Below are 20,440 nucleotides of genomic sequence, written 5' to 3'. Positions count from 1 at the left end.
TTAGGGACCCAAAACCTATTATCGTCCCACTCTTCCTCTTCCAAGGTTTAAGACAAATCTTTTTGTCAGTCAGTCTTATGCTTCAGCTTCTCCCACCCACCCAGCTACCAGTTAGTTCTCCATACATCTTAGAAATAAAGCCCATTGGAGGTAAATCCTCTTTGCAAAATTTCTCCAAAATGCAGAATTGGGCACATCAGTTATGCTTTCCCACTGATTGCAATTAAAAGTGCAAAGTCCAACAGTCCTTGAGAATCTAGAAATTGACCTAGGCATAACAACCCAATCCCTGCCCAACACTGGAAACTGCGACCCTCTTTCCCAGCTGAAAATTCATCATTTTAAATTTGAAAGGGCTGAGTGGAGAATATTCCCCCAAGAAGAAATCTGATCTCGAAGAGAATCCCAAAACCCAATTGTATACCTAATATAGGGATTACACATGTCCTTTAATATCCAGGGATATCAAGAAAGAGGGGCACAACCCAGAAAATATTGCTTCATTTTTGTCCCTGTTTTGGTTTGGGACTTCCATGCCACTCAAGGTATGCCAGCTTTTATACAACAACTCTGTGGTTGGAGGGAGCAGGCAGCAGGTGGTGATGAGAAATTATGCTGAAACTCCTTCAATCTTTTGTGCAGAGAGGAATAACCAATGAAATAGAAGCTGCAGATGTACTTTGCTCTATTAAAGGTTATAACTATGCATTTAAAAACTTATCCAAGTTACTTAGAGGTGAATTAAAAAAAATATATAGTTGAACATCTCTTAATTTAAAATTGTGCAGGTTTCATTACTTTTGCTGATCTGTAAGTTATTAACTATGTCGGTAGTCAAGTGTTTCATTAAATTATTTAAATATATTTACTTTCTCTTTTTTGTTTTCTGTGTAAGTTTGAAATATCAACAAGGGCTATTGGTAGATTTTTCTGCATTTCCACAACGGTTTATAGAACTACTTCAACAGTGCATTAAGGAACAAAGCAAAGATACGCCAAGGTAGGCAGGATGCTCTCCCTATACCTTTTAGGATCTTTATAGGACATGCTGGGAACTGTCCACCACAACTGTTAAAAAAAAAAAAAAAAAAAAAATTTCTTGCAGTCCGGGAAATCCTGTTAGTTTTCAAACTGTAACAATAGGACAGTAAAAAAAAAAAAAAAAAAAAAAAAAGTCTCTGGATTTGTAGTTATTTTATATCTGTACTAGCCATTAAGCCCGTAATAACGGGCTACATTAACATTTTTTTTTCAGTCCATTTCCTTACCCCTCATTCTCCCTCACCCTCTAGTCTCCCTCCCTCCCCCCTCACTCTCTCCTCACTCCCCCTCCGGATGGCGCAGACGGAAGATCTCCGGGGGAGGTCCCTCCCTCCCTTGCGCATGCCGCTGCCGCTAATGCTTGTCGCTGCCGCTGCTACTGCTCCTTGCTGCGCCATTTTTGTTACTGGCAAGTTTTGACCGACGTGCTGCCCGCGCATGCTCGGTAGAGTTGCTCTCTACTGCGCATTTGCGTCACGATGGTCAAGCTTCATTTATCTAGTAGATTGTATTTTCTGAGCTTTTCTTATCTCCATTCCTACCCTTGGGGAAGGATAGAAGCCTTTAGCATTCCATATTTAAATCATCATGGGCACCAAATAGTAGAAACTCATCTGAAAACTATTATTCTTGTATTTTTGCAACTCATAATGAAATGAGGTGAAATACATATGTTATCTACTCCAAGTTTATTTGAAAATTTATGTTAATCAGCTGCTAAACATCATATGTAAGATTTTTCACATTTTAGGGCCAAATGTGCTAAGCACTTTTCTGTCATGTGATAGGTTTTAATGAAATGTTGATGGGGAGGAAAGGAGTTTAGGTTTTAGTTGTATTATATTGATTAAATGTGTTTGGCATATTTGTAAAACACTGATTATTCAATCCGTATTTTTTTTGGAAAGAAGTTGATTTGCTGTGAGGCTCTGGTGGTTAGAGCATGTAATAAAATTAAACAAAGTTCCATTAACCTTTCACTCCCTATCTTCCAGATTTTTGCTGCAGTTGGTTTCTCCAGCATCAGTATTAGATCACACCCCTGCCTTTTTGAATGTGGTTGAGACTAACCCATTTAAGCATCTTACCCACCTGTCATTAAAACTTCTGCCAGGAAATGATGCAGAAATAAAGAAGTATTTAGCAGCCTGCCTGAAGAGTATTAAGGTAAGGTGGTGAGGATTTGGTTTTGGTAGTTTAGCATAGCTTTACTTGGAGGTGCCCAGCCAGGTTTATCGACTGGCTTTCTGGTACATACGGGCCGATACAGTACCGATGCGTGCACATTTTGGTTCTCGATCCGCTCGATTCAGTATTCAAATTGGACGCAAATCCAAGTGGCGCCAAAGGAGCACCAAAAGCACACCTAAGAAGCAGTAGGCGTTCGCAATCGATTTTACTGTATAGGGTGGTTTAGAGCGCCTATACGGGTGCGCTGGATCCATACCTGTCATTTTTAATGTTATTTTGAAAATGTAGGAAATGTTACATTCCAAACTTTTCATCGATCTGGAAACTTATCCCATTTCCCCCCCCCCCCCCCCCCCTTTGTGACGACATTGCTGCGTCAAAACCCTCCTTGGATGTGTATATAAGTCGCATCGCCAAGTAGCAAAAATCCCTTTGTATTTGGTTCGGGACAGAGCGGTTACAGTGGTACGTTTGGATATCATTCGGAAGATCGGCAACGCTTTCAGCAGGTAAGTGGATGGTTCTTTCCAACAGACCCCGCATGGACACCGGGGCTGCTGCCCTGAGCATCCGGACGTCCCTGATCGGAGGCCCCGCTACCTTCCATGTTCGGGCGCTCAAGGCAGCGGCCAAGGACGTTGGAAGGCAGCGGGGCCTCCGATCATTGACGTCCGGAAAGAGGTGGGAACATCTGCCCCTACCTTCCACGTCCGGACGCCTGTGAAGGCCTGGAAAGGCGCTCAAGTCAGCCTGGACGCCTGGAAATAGCGGCCTTCCAACGTCCATGGCCTTCCAACGTCCATGGCCGCTGCTTTGAGCACCCAGACGTGCAAGGTAGGGGCCTCCGATCATGGTCGTTCCCACCTCTTTCCGGATGTCCATGATCGGAGGCCCTGCTGCCTTCCAATGTCCATGCTCGCAGAGCATTTCTTAATCTCCTTCTCACCCGTTGAAAAAAGATCGCCAAAGCCAATATATACATGTAGTCCATGACGCTGTCTGATGTTGTCCGTTGGATATTCACAACTGTCAAGAGCACAGCACCACACTAACGCCAGGGTCAGAGTAGGTGGTAAATATTGAGGGTAAAGACTTGGAAAATGTGCAGGTTAAAGATGCGCTATTTTAGGTGCGCGTTACTGTTTCGAGGGGAATAGCTAATCGGCTCATTAAACACCATTAACATAGCATCTACATGCAGCGGGCGTCAATTGTTGCGTGTCGTTTTCAGAACGCGCTAAGGACGTGGTAGAGTGTATACTGGATCGCGCGTCTGTCTTACCCGTCTAAAACGCGTGTCCAAGTTGCGCAAAAAAGCGCGCAAGCCGGCCCGCGACTTACTGTATCGGCCTGAATGTTAGTACAGGTTCTGTGTGGAGAGATGCATTATTAGTGATGTGAAGCTTGCTTTAAAGGTGTCCTTTGTTTTGAAGAATAAAATTGGAGATCCACAAATCTGAAACTGCTGATGTTCATAGAAACAGTAACCCAGTTAAATAGCATTTGTAATTGAGAGGAAAACAGGATTATTATGGAATAGGTTGGATGTTTGTATTTGTTTTGTTCATGCCCCTTTGAGGAAAGAGAAAATGTGCCAGCTTCTAAGGATCCTGGAGTTTTGTCTAAGTTATTAAGTATGTGCATTGTCTTTAATGTATATTTCTTCTGCTTCTATGCGTTTAGGGTAGGGTTTCAGAAATATTCCTAAACAATGAATGCATATATTTTGGGTGAAAAATCAATAACTTCCTTCTAGCCCCCAGTACCAATGTTTGTTAGTGGTTTATGGCACAGCAAGTTTTTAGATACAACTACTACTTATTCGACAACTATTTCCTAACACTTCTGTAGTGTTACTCAAAATGCACAGCACTGTGCAAAAATGCATAAAAGACAGTCCCTGATCAGTAGAGCATGAAGTCTAATCAGGGCAAACATACAGGGCAAAAGACTTTGTGAATTTTATTTATTAAAACAAAATTGAGTGTTGTGTTCTCTTTCAGAGTCTGCTAATATTTGTATTTGCCCTGTGATCATTATTGCTGAACTGACTAAGAGAAATGACAAGGCTCACTGTCTTTTGTGAAATAATGAAAAGTTATATTTTTCTTTAATATATTTACAGAAATAGCGCTTATGAGAACACTAGTGAAAATGCAACAAATTTATATAAATATATGTTAAAAAAACAGGTGTTTGTGAGAATACCTGAGACAAAATATAATATATCAGCACAATATGCAAGTGTTTTCCCCAACTAATAGGGTATAATTTATACAAAGCCTAGCGGAAACGGTCACCTTTACCTGAAGGGCGTCTCCTTACCCCAGACAGGTGAATCAGTGAAGTGAGTTCTCTTTTTGGAGATCTCCCCCCCCCCCCCCCCCCCCCACCTCTCTTCTCAGCAGGGAATCTGCCTGGGGTGTTATACCTCCTGGGACTAGGTAAAATTAGGGATCTCTTTGTTCCCTTTTTCTGAAAAATTGCCAAGCTAAGTACATATGCAGTAAAATTTACTTTCTTATTGCCATATTGTCTGCCCTGGGTAGTTGCCAGAGGTGATCTTGACTAGGTCAGAGAAAGGGAAGAGAATCTGTGGGTGAAGGAGGAGGAACTGTGTGTCCAGGCTACTTCTAGCAAAGAGAAGGAGAGAGAAAAGAGCGGTGGGGCTACCCACAGCCACAAGCTTGTGTTGTCCTTTGAAATGCAGTACTCCCTGCTAGCTATGTGCTGGCCTGGTGCACAGCAATGGAGTCTAAACTGTACTTTATGTAACAACAAGATGGATAAAGGTGGGGGCCGGAGGAGACTTGCAGCACAAAGCGAGAACTGCTTCACAGTGACAAAACTATATGCAATCATTATAAAAACTATTACAGTATTTTTCTCTCAGAAAAGACAGAAAATTATTACACACTAATACAATGAAGGCTGTAAGTGGGACACTTGGGTAAAGATTTAAAAGTGGCCTCAAAAAGGTGATTTTTTTTTTTTTTTTTTTATTAGAGAGGATTTAAATAAAGCAAGATAGTGAGCATGATGTACCAGCTCAGGAAGTCTCTTCCAAGCATATGGTGCAGCCAGTTAGAAAGCACGGAGTTGGTAATAGAGGAGAAGGGCATAGATAGGAGTGACTTGTCTGAGCAGAGTGCAAGAGGAGGGCTATAGAGAGAAATAAGAGAGGAGAGGTAGTAAGTAGCTGCAGAGTGAATGCGCCTGTAGGTAAGAGTAGCTTAAACTGTATGTGGGAATGTAGTGACTTAAGTAGGGCTACATGGGTTAGTCATTTTGGCGAAAGATAAGTTGCGTAGCTGAATTTTGGATAGATTGTAGTGGAGAGAGATGTTTCTTTGGGAGACCTGTGAGGAGCAGGTTGCAATAGTCCTAAGCAGGAGGTGATGAGAGGGTGGATAAGGATTCTGGTAGTGTGTTAAAAAAAAGGAAGGGATGACTTTGATATAGAGCAGGGGTCGGGAACCCATGGCTCGCGAGCCAGATATGGCTCTTTTGAGGGCTGCATCTGGCTCGCAGACAAGTGTCGCCACACTTTCCCGCTGACCCAGCTGCTCCCCGGTCCTCCTCCGCCCGGGCGGAACGCGGCAGGACAGCTGGAGTCAGCGGCACCGGTGTGCTCTCTTCTTCCCGCCCCCCCCCCCCCCCCACGGCCCGGAAGAGGAAGTGGAGAGTATCGGGTGCCTGCGCGGCAAGAAGAGGCCACGCTAGTGCGCTCGGCATTGGCCCGAAGAAAAGAAGACTGCAGCGCGACTCGGAGGAAAATGAAGAGGTTCAACCACGGCCGATGGGACTCCGCCTCCGCGAGGGCTGAAAATGAAGAGGTTAGCGTTGGGAGGAGGCTGCTGCTGCTGCCGCGAGTTCCCGGGGTGGGGGAGAGAGAGAGTGAATGAGCGAGAAAGCTGTGTTTGCTCGCTCATTCACTCTCTCTCTCCCCCACCCCCACCCCGGGAACTCGCAGCAGCAGCCTCCTCCCAACGCTAACCTCTTCATTTTCAGCCCTCGCGGAGGCGGAGTCCCATTGGTTGAACCTCTTCATTTTCCTCCGAGCCGCGCTGCAGTCTTCTTTTCTTCGGGCCGATGCCGAGCGCACTAGCGTGGCCTCTTCTTGCCGCGCAGGCACCCGATACTCTCCACTTCCTCTTCCGGGCCGCGGGGGGGGGGGGGGCGCCTGTGTGTGTGTGTGTGTGAGAGATTGTGTGTGTAATCTCCAACTACACCTTGATTAACCATATCTTGATTAACCATATCTTCTATCGTTTACCTATGTGAATTAATCCTGTCCTTTCTCTTCCTTCTCAGCCAAGTTCTTATCACCCTGTTATATGTAACTGCCTTTTCAGCACCATTGTTATAGTTATGTTTACTATGCACCCCTGTTTTATGTGAACCAGCATGATGTGACTGCTGTCTCGAATGCCGGTATATAAAAATTTAAAATAAATAAATAAATGTATGTGAATGATTGAGAGTGTCTGTGATTGAGAGCCTGCCTGTGAGAGAGAGAGCATGAATGTAAGTTTACAATTGAGAACCTGTATGTGTAAGTTTGTGATTGAAAACGTGTTTGTGAGAGAGAGTATGTGTGTATGATTGAGATCCTTGTGTGTGAGAGAAATCATGTGTATGTATGATTAAGAGCCTGTGTGTATAAGTAAGAGAGAGACCATGTGTGTCTGTGTGTGATTGAGAGCTGATTTAGGTGAGGGAGCATGTGAGTATGTGATTGAGAGCCTGTGTGTAAATGAGAGAAAGAGAGGACATGTTTGTAAGCATGTGAATGCGAGTCTGTGTGAGAGAAAAAGACAGCATGTATGTGTGTGATTGAAAGCCTGTGTGTGTGTGTAAGCGTGAAAAGATAGACAGCATGTGTGTAAATGTGTAATTAAGAGCCTATATAAGTGAGAGAGAAAAAACATTTGTATATGTGAGTACTGGGAGCATGTGTGTATAGGTGTGTCATTGAGAGCCAGTGTGAGAGAGAGCGCTGGTATGTGACTGAGAGAGGAGAAAGTTCCAAGCAAACCACCCCGCCTCCTGCTAATTCAGAACAATCTCAGGACACCTGGATATCAAACGTTCCCAGGTATGCAGAGCAAAAACATTTTTGTATCCTTATTATTTTTCATTACTGGGTCTTTGTGTCTGCTATTTTGAAATATTTTGTTGGTGTCTGGAAATGTTTTATATGAGTTTTTAATTATTGGATATTCCACTCATCAGCTGTTTCGAAATATGTTCTTTTTGTTAGTACAGTTTTACTGCTGATGATTTTATATTTCTTGATTTGTTTTATAAGGATGGGTGATGTTTCTTTTTTCCTTTGTTACACTGCATACAGAGACTCTGGCTTATTGCAGTTTCCAATTCATTTTTTTCTGCATGCTTCTTGTTATGCGTTTTGGTCTCTTTATTCTATGTTAGGTGAGGGACAGCACGTGATTCAGGTGAGGTTTTCTGCTGGCGTGTAGTTTCTGTGTAGGACTCTATAGCAGCCTGACTTGGTCCGTTTTCCTAATAGGAGATGTATTGGTGTCTTAAGGCCTGGTGTAATATTTTCAGAGACTTATTGTACTTTAAAAGTGTGATCTTACATAAAATGCACACATTTACTTGTATTTAGTTTTAAACATATTGTATGGCTCTCATGGAATTACATTTTAAAATATGTGGCGTTTATGGCTCTCTCAGCCAAAAAGGTTCCTGACCCCTGATATAGAGAAAGAAACGGCACAGTTTAGCAGAGTTTTTGATATGTTTAGAGAAGGAAAGAGAAGTCAAATAATGCCAAGGTTATGGGGTGAGGGTATTGGGCGGATTGTAGTGTTATCCTCAGAAATAGAGAGAGGAGGAAGAAGGGAAGTAGGGTGGGGGGAGATAAGGAGCTCTGTCTTGGCCATGTTTGAGTTTAAGGTGGCGACCGGATATCCAGGCAGCAATGTCAGACAAGCAGGCTGAGATTTTGGACTAGATTCCTGATGAAATTTCTGATTATATATACAGAAATCTGGGAATCAGCATAAGGTGGTATTGAAAACTATGAGAGGAAATCGGAGCACCAAGAGAACTAGTATACAGAGAGAAGAGGGCCCAGAACAGAACCCTGAGGCACATCAATTGATAGCGGGTTGGCAATAGAAGAGGTCCGCCAGAGGAAACACTAAAAGTGAGATGGGAGAAGTACGAAGAGAACCAAGATAGGACACAATCTCAAAATCTAAGTGAGGACAGAGTATCGAGGAGTAGGTGGTGATCAACAGTGTCAAAACTATTTTATTTAATTACATTAATTTGTATTCTGCATATTTCCAAGACTTTGTTCTTTTTTTTTTTTTTTTTTATTTTACAAATTTCCTTTAATACATTTATCCAGTATAATGTTTAAGAAAAAAAAAACAGGATATACATAATTATTTTAATCTGCCATAATTGATATCTTAAGAAAAAGAAACCAGAAAATGTTTTTATAATTAAATCCAACATCATCTTTCCAAAAATAGGTTACCTAATATTCCTGTGTACAAAACAATTGCTAGGGAGAGATCCAAGAGTACAAAAGAGCACTAATTACCAAAAAAGAAAATATATGCCATAAACGGTGAGAGGTAGCAGAACTAATATATTTAAACCAACTATTCAGAAGTTGTTGTTCCTTGCATTGTTCCTTGACTACGTCGGCCTTCCAGGAATTTCTCTAGTTGCTCTGGGTCAAAATAAAGATATTTTATACCATCTACACGCTTAACACACTTACAGGGAAATCTGATCGTAATTTGTATCCCAAATGTTCTGGCTTGATTTGCTAGAGCCAAAAATCTTTTCCGTCTTATCTGCGTTTCCTTGGAGACATCAGGATATATCCATAGTTTTTGACCCAGATAGAGAGAGATGTGATTATGCAAATATAATTTTAACAAGATATCTCTATCTGAAGATAACTTAAATTTTACCAACAAGGTACCTCTTCTTTCAATCTGGGAAATATAAGAGGACTCAATTAAATTGGTTACATTTAATGACGCTCCTTCTACTGGCTGATTTTTCTGTTTCTCCAACATTTTTCCAGGACACAAAATAAGCAGATATTATTGACGGTAGAGCTTCTGTGGATATTTGTAATACATCCTGAAAATAGTTCTTCAATTGTTCTTTTGGCGAAACTAGCCTACACTTAGGAAAATTAATAATTCTAAGATTATTATATCTAAGTGAGTTTTCCAAATTTTCCACTTTCTTACTTAGAAGTGTTTCTCCTTTTATAACTCAAGATTGTACCTTCTTAATTTGTTTTATCTCTATATCAAGTTTCTCCAAGGTCTCAGTATGTTGAGATATAATAGGGTTGGTATTGAAAAAAGCGGTTTGCAGTTCTCTTATAGATGTAGTTAAATTTATCACATTATTTTGCAGAGCTGTTATTGCTTGCCACAGTACATCCATTGTAACAGTCTTTGGTTTCTCAGGTATTAAATGAGAGAATGTAATTACCAACTGGAATAGTTATTCCCTGGGAGTCCTGGGTCCTCCGGAGCTGTGCAGTCTTCCTCCCTGCAGCGGCCATTTCTTCACCGCTGCGGAATCGACTTTCTTCGATTTCACCTTCCACCGAAGGCGAGGAAGTTAACAGTCCTCGCGCTGTTTTCAACACCGGAGATTCTTCCACTGCTCCCTCCCCGATCGGGCTCACCTCAAGCAACGTCGTCCGTTGCTGAGATCGCCCTGGGTCAGTGCTTTCTGCGGTGTTTGGTGGTTGAGGAATAGTTGGAGCCCCGGGACTGAGTGAGACTTCTCCCATGAGCGTTGGTGTTTGCTCCTCACCTGGCGCTCTCGCGGGACTCTCCGGGGTTAGATTTCCTGCTTGTGGGTAGAAGCCTGCTATCGTAGTTTGAATAAGGGGGTCGAGGCGTCCTCTCTGACTCTTCCTTTGCGTTTCGTATGAGGCATCATAGTCCACTGTGCCCCAAAGAAGGTGGAAAGTACAAAGAACAGGGAAAGGGGGGAAGCGGACAACTAGTAAATAAATGCAGGAAGCTCGGGAACAGCAAGCTTAGCAGAAGACTGCAACTAAATAAGGCGGGAAGAAGATGGGGAAACATGGAACTAACTTTACAAATATACAGAATTTACAAGATTACCTGTTTCATGGGGTTACATTGGGTTTGGAAGTTAAGCATAAGGAGACGAGAAGCAATACAGAGGAGGGGGAGGAGGGTCATCGAAGTTAATCCGGGAAAGCCTGGTGGAAGAGCCATGTCTTTATCTTTTTTCTGAATTTGAAAGGGCAAGGCTCCAGGCGGAGATTGAGAGGTAGAGTATTCCATTGAGTGGGGCTGGCAATGGAGAAGGCGCAATCCCTTGTGGCTTTCTTAAGTGAGGGGACTTGTAGTGTGCAGTTACGATTCGTTCTGGTGGGGCGGGAGGATTTTGTGATTTGTAGAGTTTCACTGAGCCATGAGGAGTTATGATAAAACATGTAAAATAATAAAATAAAAATACACATAAACATCACTGATATTAAACAAATGTATGCTTTGCTTACCAAAAACAAGTCAATCACAGCCTGCGAATGCCTCACTAAATTGATGTTTTAAACTATTTTCTGAAGATTTTATAGTCTACCTCAGGGGTCGGGAACCTTTTTGGCTGAGAGAGCCATGAACGCCACATATTTTAAAATGTAATTCCGTGAGAGCCATACTAACTACAATCCCCTACTCTCCTGACGCCCCCAAGACCTGCCAAATTAATTTACTACAACCCCCATCCTCCTAACCCCCCCCCCAAGACCTGCTAAAAGTCCCTGGTGATCCAGCGGGGGTCCAGGGCTCGCAGACAAATCTTTAATAAAAAAAAGTAAAAATCTAACAAAAACCCCCACCCTCCTGACGCCCCCCAAGACCTCCAAAATTAATTTACTACAACCCCCCCCCCCCCCCCCCAAGACCTGCCAAAAGTCCCTGGTGGTCCAGCGGGGGTCCGGGAGCGATCTCCTGGACTTGGGCTGTCGGCTGCCAGTAGTCAAAATGGCGCCGACGGCCCTTTACCCTCACTATGTCACTGGGGTCGACCAATGGCGACAGTAGCCCCTGTGACATAGTAAGGGCAAAGGGCCGTCGACGCCATTTTGACTACTGGCAGCCGACAGCCCAAGTCCAGGAGATCGCTCCCGGACCCCCCGCTGGACCACCAGGGACTTTTGGCAGGTCTTGGGGGGGGGGGGGTCAGGAGGGTGGGGGTTGTAGTAAATTAATTTTGGAGGTCTTGGGGGGCGTCAGGAGGGTGGGGGATTTTGTTAGATTTTTTACTTTTTTATTAAAGATTTGTCTGCGAGCCAGATGCAGCCATCAAAAGAGCCATATCTGGCTCCTGAGCCATAGGTTCCTAACCCCTGGTCTACCTCCTGACATAAATCTAAGGACAGACAGTTCCATAAGCTAGGAGCAGCTCTGGAAAAAGTGCAATTACAAGTCGTCTTCATTCGAGCCTTCTTAATACTAAGAGTTTCCAGTAAAAATAGATGTTCCGATCACAACACTCTTGAGGGACAGTACCAGTTCAACAGTCTTTCAAATAAAGTGGATTACCTTCAGATAAAACCTTAAGTTATGGTCAAAATCATAAATTGTATCCTATACTCAACAGGAAACCAGTATAATGATTTTAATACTGACATAATATGTAGGGCACAACTGGAAACCAAATTTATTTTATTTAGATTTTTATATTCCCCTTTTCGCAATTTTTTTTTCAGCACTTCAAAGCAGATTACATTCAGGTACTGTAGGTATTTCCCTATCCCCAGAGGGCTTACAATCTAAGGGGGTCATTTACCAAGCGAATCGCACGCGAAGTCCCTTATCGCGTGCGATACCAAGATGGGGGCGGAGTCGGGGTGGTGTCAGCCCCAGAAGAGGAGGAGTCGGGGTGGCACCGGGGCTGATGTTGCGAAGACTGTGCCGACAGCGAAAGGTACGCTTGTTTATCACTGTCAGTTTTGCGCCGAATAACTACACCTTTTATGGTGTGGTTATTTGGTGCGACGCTGGCAGCAATTGCTGCCGGCTATCGCAGGATCGCCCCCCCATTACCGCGGGATTTAGGGAGCCCTGCGATGTTGGTAAATCTAGGCCTAAGTTTGTACCTGAGGCAATGGAGGGTAAAGTGACTTGCCCAAGGTCACAAGGAGTGACAGCAGGACTCGAACCCTGGTCTCCTGGTTTGTAGCCCACTGCTCTAACCACTAGGCTACTCCTTTCAAAAATTGGAAGGAGCAAGGCTTTGCTACTTTTTTTTATTTTTCCAAAAATCAGTTTGTCTAGAATCTGTTACTGTGGAAACTGATGTTTTTATTTGTTAACCTTTTATTTTTGATACAAGATTGTCAGCAAATTCAGGTACATATAATACACCTTTAGACTTTCATAGTCGCTATAGCCATATGGTGTAACTTGAATATTTCCACTTGAACTGCTTCTTTGGAAGTGTGGTCTGCCACTATCACAGATTTGTCCTGTTGAGTTATTCATGTTGCCAGTTAAATGGCTTGAGGCATCAGAACCTACTGAAAAATGGCTCTTTATCTATTGTCTTTTGATCCATATAATTTTGTTTTTATATGAAATGCATATTTCATTTTGGTGGATCCAGTGGTGTCATTAGATGAGGATGGCTAGTTTTTGCTCAGTGTTTGTTTTTTGGTTTTTAATTCTTTTCATTGTTTGAAAAATATTTAGTGCCTTTTGCATTTTTAATTTCCCTTGGTTGCACAAGGCAGTCCCTTGCAAAATGTCCAAATTTCTTGCAAAGATAGCATTGTTTTTTCTCTCTGTCATTTTCTTTGAAGTTTCTCCAAGTTCTGCGTGCTCTACGTGCTGATTCGGTATGTGGGCAATCCTTTTTCTGGCATTGTTCTTCTTGTAGAAGTGCGTGATGGCCTTTTTCTGAAATCAGCTCAGATATAGTACACCAAACCTTTTGGTCTCTTAGTGGAGTCCTTGAATTGCTAGTGATGCAACCTCTGCCTCAGTTGGATCTCCTAGAGTTCCAAGTTTGTTCAGCTAACAATTCTACATGCTGCATGTACTAGTAGCAAACTCTTCACTCTCCTACCTGACAATATTTGTCTCATGCTTATGGTTGGTTGTTTTTTCAAGGATATGTAGTGTCTCTGCCTATTCCAGATTTTGCCAGATGCCGTTTTGTGACGTTCTTAATTTCTGGGCAGTTGTGTTCATTGCATCCTAGAAATGACAACCACAGGAATACTTTCTAAACTTCTGTCAATTGGTGTGAAGACTTATGCATTCAAACTTCTGTTTGAATGGAAGTCAGAAATTGAGCTACTGCAAAAAGATATTGCCGGATTTTCTGGTGTAATGATGCCCTGATGAAACCTTGTCGGCGAAATGCTGGCCAGTGTCGGCAATTTATATATATTCTGTGGATCGATTAGGGACATTGCTATGAGCTAAGTCAAGTTTCATATATAGAATAATATAAATTTTTTTATTTGAATTTTAAATAAAAGGTGGATGGAGGTTTTCTAATTGATTAGAATGACTAGAGCAAGCTTCTAAGATTTGGTTTTTTGTTTTTTTTTTATTAGGCTTGCTATCACTCTGAGGTCTTTTTCCTCCCTACTTTTTAATTTCTGCTAAATCCAGCATAGATAATTATATAACATTTTTTTTTCAATTTTAGAGTGAAAGTATTCTGTAACTTTTTATCACTTTCACTGGCTTGTCGTGTTTGGAGTTTATCCTAGAAATGATGGCAGAAAAGGACCAAACTGTCCATCTAGTCTTCTCAGCAAGCTTTTGGTAGTATCTGCTGCGCCATACAGGTCACCCCTACACTTATCAGTTTCCCAGACCGTCAAAGTCAGGGCCCTTGTTGGTTGCTGTTTGAGTCCAGTTCCCCGTTACTTCTTGCCATTTGAAGCAGAGAGCAGTGTTGGAGTTGCGTCAAAAGTATCAGGCTTATTTGGTTAAAGGTAGTAACAGCCGCTTTAGCAAGTTACCCCCATTTTTATTTGTTTTACCAGGCTGTAAAATTCAATGTCCTTGTTGCTGTCTGAATCTAATCCCCCTTTTCCTTTTTTCCCCCTGCTGTTGAAACAGAGAGCAATGATGGAGTTGCATCAAAAGTATGAAGGCTTATTGGTGGTAACCACCATACCAGCAAGGTACCCCCATGCACTCTTTTCTTCATTCTCATCCTCTAGCCTTTAGGGATCCCCTTTGAAATCTCTTACTGTTTTTGTCTTCACCACCTCCTCCAGAAGAGAATTCCAGGTATCTACAACCTCTGTGAAAAAATATTTCCTGACATTGAGTCATCTCCCTGGAGTTTCATTTTGTGACCCCCTAGTTCTACTGATTTCTTTCCAACGGGAAAAGGTTTGTTGTTTGTGCATCATTAAAACCTTTCAGGTATCTTAAGGTCTGTATCATTTCTCCCCTGTACCTCCTCCCCTACAGGGTATACATATTTAGGTCCTGGACCACCTCTATCCTGTCTCTGTCCCTATTGAGATACGGTCTCCAGAACTGAACACAGTACTCCAGGTGAGGGCTCACCAAGGACCTATAAAAGGGGATTATCACCTCCTTTTTCTTACTGGTTATTCCTCTCTGTGCAGCCCTGCATTCTTCAGGCTTTAGCTATAGCCTTGCCACATTGCTTCGCTGTCTTCAGATCGCTAGATACTAACACCCCATGATGTGTCTCTTGCTCTGTGCACAACAGCCCTTCACCCCCCATCATATACAGCTCTTTTGGATTATTGCACCTCAGATACATGGCTCTGCACTTCTTGGCATTGAATCCCAGCTGCTATATCTTCGACCACTGTTCAAGCTTCCTTAAATCACGACTCATTCTCCTGCTGGCATGTTTTCTCTGTTGCAGATCTTAATATCATCCACAAATAGACAAACCTTACCTTCTATCCCTTCCACGATGTCACTCACGGAGATGTTGAATAGAACTGGCCCCAAAACCGGTCCCTGTGGCCCTCCACTTAACACTTCTCTTTTCAGAGTGAGTTCCATTTACCATTACATGCTGTCTTCTATCCGTCAACCAGTTTGTAATCCAGGCCACCACCTTGGCTCTCACTCCCAAGCTTCTCATTTTATTCACGAGTCTTCTATGTAGGACTGTATCAAAAGCTTTACTAAAATCCAAGTAAATCACATGTAGTCTTCCCTGATCCAATTGTCTAGTCACCCAATCAAAAAAAAAAATCTGGTTTGTCTGACAGGATCTTCCCCTGGTGAATCCATGCTACCTTGGATCGAGCAATCCACTGGATTGTAGATAGTTCGCTATCCTTTCCTTCAGCAGAGTCTCCATTAATTTTCCCCACCACTGAGGTGAGGCTAACTGGCCTGTAGTTTCCAGCCTCTGCTCCCACTCTTGTGAAGCGGGACCACCACCACTCTTCTCCAATCTTTAGGCACCACTCTTGTTTCCAGGGATCTGTTGAACAGGTGCTTAAGCGGACTCACCAGCACATCTCTGAGCTCCCTCGGTATCCTGGTTTGTACCTCATCCGGCCCCATGGCCTTGTCCACGTTCAGTTTTCCTAGCTCTTCCCATACATTCTCTTCTGTAAATGGAGTTTGGTCAACTCCACCCCATCCACAGTCTTGTTAACTAGCGACTGTCCTTCTCCAGGTTCTTCTTTAGTGAACACCGAAATGAAGTTTTTGTTTAATATTTCAGCCAATTCTTCGTCTCTTTCCACACATTGACCTTTGTCACCTTTCAATTTTACTATACCACTTTGGACCTTGCTCCTTTCTCTGATATATCTGAAAAATGTTTTGTCACCTCTTTACCTCTTTGGCAATCCTTTCTTCCACCTGACTTTTAGCTTTCTTGATTTTTCTTCGCTTCCCTCAGTTTCACCAGATATTATTTCCTGTGTTAATCATTTTGGGATCCTTTATATTTCTTGAATGCTGTCCTTTCTGCTTTTATTTTATCAGCCACCGCCTTTGAGAACCAGCTTGGTTTCTTATTTCTCTTACTTTTGTTTACTTTTCTAATATATAGATTTGTTGCCTTTGTAATTGCTTCTTTTAGTTTGCCCCACTGTTTTTCACCTCTCCCATTTTCTGTCTTCTAGTTATACCTCCAGGTACGTTCCCATTTCAACAAAGTTCATATTTTTGAATTCTCCGTGTCCTATTTGCAATTTCAAACCATACCATTTGATGATCACTGGTGCTGAGGTGGGCATCCACCTGGACATTAGAGATGACATCCCCATTAGTGAGCACTCAGTCGAGTATCTCATCCTCCCTCGTGGGTTCCATTACCATTTGTTTGAACAGAGTCCCTTGCAGGGCATCCACTATCTCTTTACTTCTGGTAGATTCCACAAAAGGGATCATTTTTCTTCCTGTTACTGTTAACAGCAGGTGGATCAGATTCTATGATTGTCCAAAGTCCCTTAGTTTTTAGAAACAGCATTATTTTAAAATCTCCCGGTTGGATAATTGCTGGAATTCAGCATTTCAATAGCATTTTCAGAATTGTTTAGTTTCACTTTGTTCACAAAAAATGTATCTCAACAATAAGCTTACCTGGCTTCTTTTACTGTGTGTGTTTGCTTGTTTGGAAGCTTATCTTACTTTGGTCTGGCTGTGAGATATCTTTATCTGTTTGGCTTTGATTCTCTTCTGCATTGCTTGAGCTGGTAACCCATTTATATGTTAGAGATTTGCGGTACAACTTTTTTTTTTCTTTTTATTAGTAGTAAATGCTTTCTTTCTCAAAGAAAAACGGCAAGCCATGGAGGTTTTCTCTTTACAAGAGCAGTAAAACAGAGCTGCTTTTATTACAAGGTTTGGTCTTACTTGTGCATTATATCTGCTGTCATGCTGATAATTTTTAGTTATTTTGTTCTCTTTTTATCATGTTCTTAAAATGTGATTATTGTAAACCATGGAGATAGAACTTGTTTCTGTGCAACGATATATAAAAACTGTATAAATAAATTAAAAAAATGACTATGCCGAGATTTAATGTTGATTGTTTTAAATGTCATTTGTATGTTTTTGTCATATTTTAGTATCAGCTTGTTTTCTGTGTCTTTTTATTAGATCTTATATTTAGTTTAAAACTTGTATGTACCTTGTAAAATTGTTTTTGCGCGGTATGTATTGTAAACAGAAAGGCAGTGAATAAACAAGTTAGACTGTTTGTATTTTTAGTCAGTCAATAAGGTAGCAGTAGGTAGTGTGTTTATTTTTAAAAGTCTGGAGAACTGAGTGTTCTCCAGACTTTTAAAGAGCTGAGTGTTTGTATTTAATACTAACTGAGTGCTTGTACTGAAAAACAAACAAACCCCAAAAAGTAGCCAGAAGCTAGGAGCAGTGTAAAACTAAGTAAAAAAGTTGAATAGTTCAGCTCAGTTACTCACCTTGGAAAGGTGTTGAGGTAGTGTGATTGGGTTTGAATAGGGACCAACATTTGTTAATCAAGAGAGCAGTGAGTCACTCAGGCTGACTAACTGAAGTTAGACTGTTTGTATTTGCCCACCCACCCCTAGCTCATCCCTTAATTTATAGGCAGGTGCCACTTTCACAAAAAAAAAAAAACACCCATCAACAAAAACTTTATTGAGAATTCGATCAGACCCCGGTAGGCCACTACCAGACACATAGTGAATTCATTAATACATTTAAAGGACGTTAGACACATTCCTACTCCCATAGCAACCTAAAACTTAACTAGGAATTGATCAAAATTGAGATGAAGGCAGCAGTCCAGCAGCAAGAGGGGGGCTTCCCAGTCTTTTGCATCGAGTGTCACATGTATGATTTTTTACCCACCGGTGAGAAGTTGTACATGTGCATGCGATGCAAAGAGCTCCTGGCTCTCAGAGAACGAGTCCGATCTATGGAGGCTAGAGTAGCAGACCTGGAGGAGCTGAGGCAGACAGAGAGGTATATAGATGAGACCTTCAGGGACAATAGTAGTCAAGTCCCAACTTCAGACTGGCAGCCCTGGTGCTGCCTTGGAGGAAGAAGGTCTCATGATGGGAGAGAACCAACCAGGTGCAGCAGGAAAGGATCCTGTAGCGAGGACCTGCTCTCCAGGTGATGCATTGTCCTTTCGCACTGAGGATATCTCCCCAAGGTCTACTGCCCAGGAGGGAAGGGTTAGGTCGGCCGCCATAGTTGGTAATTCGATTATTAGGAATGTAGATAGCTGGGTGGCTGGTGGGTGTGAGGATCGCCTGGTAACATGCCTACCTGGTGCGAAGGTGGCGGACCTCATGCGTTACCTAGATAGGATTTTAGACAGTGCTGGGGAGGAGCCGGCTGACGTGGTACATGTGGGCACCAACGACATAGGAAAATGTGGGAGGGAGGTTCTGGAAGCCAAATTTAGGCTCTTACGTAGAAAGCTTAAATCCAGAACCTCCAGGGTAGCATTCTCTGAAATGCTCCCTGTTCCACGCGCAGGTCACCAGAGGCAGGCAGAGCTCCAGAGTCTCAATGCGTGGATGAGACAATGGTGCAAGGAAGAGGGATTCAGTTTTGTTAGGAACTGGGGAACCTTTTGGGGAAAGGGGAATTTCTTCCAAAGGGATGGGCTCCACCTTAACCAGGCTGGAACCAGACGGCTGGCACTAACCTTTAAAAAGGAGATAGAGCAGCTTTTAAACTAGAACAAAGGGGAAAGCCGATAGTCACTTAGCAGCGCATGGTTCGGAGAGAGGTATCTTTAAAGGATAATAATGATGCATTAGAATTAGGACATCCAGACAGTGAGGTTCCAATAATTAGAAAAGTAGTCCAAGTGCCTGTAACTAAAAACTCACCTGAGCTAAAAAATTCTAACTTATCCCTATGAATTAAAAAGCAGAATGAAAATACAAACAAAAAACAAACTTTGAAATGTTTGTATGCTAATGCCAGAAGTCTAAGAAGTAAGATGGGAGAATTAGAATGTATAGCAGTGAATGATGACAGATTTAATTTGCATCTCAGAGACATGGTGGAAAGAGGGATAACCAATGGGACAGTGCTATACCGGGGTACAAATTATATCGCAATGACAGAGAGGAGCACTTGGGAGGAGGTGTGGCGCTTTATGTCCGGGATGGCATAGAGTCCAACAGGATAACCATCCTGCGTGATACTAAATACAAAATTGAATCTTTATGGGTAGAAATCCCTTGTGTGTCGGGGAAGACTATAGTGATAGGGGTATACTACTGTGCACCTGGTCAAGATGGTGAGACTGACAGTGAAATGCTAAGAGAAATAAGGGAAGCTAACCAAATTGGTAGTGCAGTAATAATGGGAGACTTCAATTACCCCAATATTGACTGGGTAAATGTATCATCGGGTCACGCTAGAGAGATAACGTTCCTGGATGGAATAAATGATAGCTTTATGGAGCAATTGGTTCAGGAACCGACGAGAGAGGGAGCAATTTTAGATCTAATTCTCAGTGGAGCACAGGACTTGGTGAGAGAGGTAACGGTGGTGGGGCCGCTTGGCAATAGTGATCATAATATGATCAAATTTGATTTAATGACTGGAAGAGGAACAGTGTGCAAATCCAAGGCTCTCGTGCTAAACTTTCAAAAGGGAAACTTTGATAAAATGAGAAAAATTGTTAGAAAAAAACTGAAAGGAGCAGCTACAAAAGTAAAAAATGTCCAAGAGCCGTGGTCATTGTTAAAAAATACCATTCTAGAAGCACAGTCCAGATGTATTCCACACATTAAGAAAGGTGGAAAGAGGACAAAATGATTACCGGCATGGTTAAAAGGGGAGGTGAAAGAAGCTATTTTAGCCAAAAGATCTTCATTCAAAAATTGGAAGAAGGATCCAACAGAAGAAAATAGGATAAAGCATAAACGTTGGCAAGTTAAATGTAAGACATTGATAAGACAGGCTAAGAGAGAATTTGAAAAGAAGTTGGCTGTAGAGGCAAAAACTCACAGTAAAAACTTTTTTAAATATATCCGAAGCAGAAAGCCTGTGAGGGAGTCAGTTGGACCGTTAGATGATCGAGAAGATAAGGCCATCGCGGAAAGATTAAATGATTTCTTTGCTTCGGTGTTTACTGAAGAGGATGTTGGGGAGATACCAGTAATGGAGAAGATTTTCATGGGTAATGATTCAGATGAACTGAATCAAATCACGGTGAACCTAGAAGATGTGGT

General features: G+C 42.2%; 1 protein-coding gene across 4 annotated transcripts in view; it reads left to right on the top strand.

Moving 5' to 3' along the window:
- The window catches only part of SASS6 (SAS-6 centriolar assembly protein), a 180,795-nt gene that overhangs the window by 9,479 nt on the left and 150,876 nt on the right, over nt 1–20,440 (top strand). For all 4 annotated transcript variants that reach the window (XM_029617431.1, XM_029617430.1, XM_029617433.1 and 1 more), the window contains exons 4-5: nt 896–1,000; nt 2,037–2,208. In XM_029617431.1, coding sequence (XP_029473291.1) covers nt 896–1,000; nt 2,037–2,208 — 277 coding nt within the window. The remainder of the gene's footprint in view (nt 1–895; nt 1,001–2,036; nt 2,209–20,440) is intronic.

Source organism: Rhinatrema bivittatum, chromosome 10, assembly GCF_901001135.1.
Source record: "Rhinatrema bivittatum chromosome 10, aRhiBiv1.1, whole genome shotgun sequence".
Taxonomy (NCBI): Eukaryota; Metazoa; Chordata; class Amphibia; order Gymnophiona; family Rhinatrematidae; genus Rhinatrema; species Rhinatrema bivittatum.
This window is presented reverse-complemented; position numbering and strand designations above follow the sequence as displayed.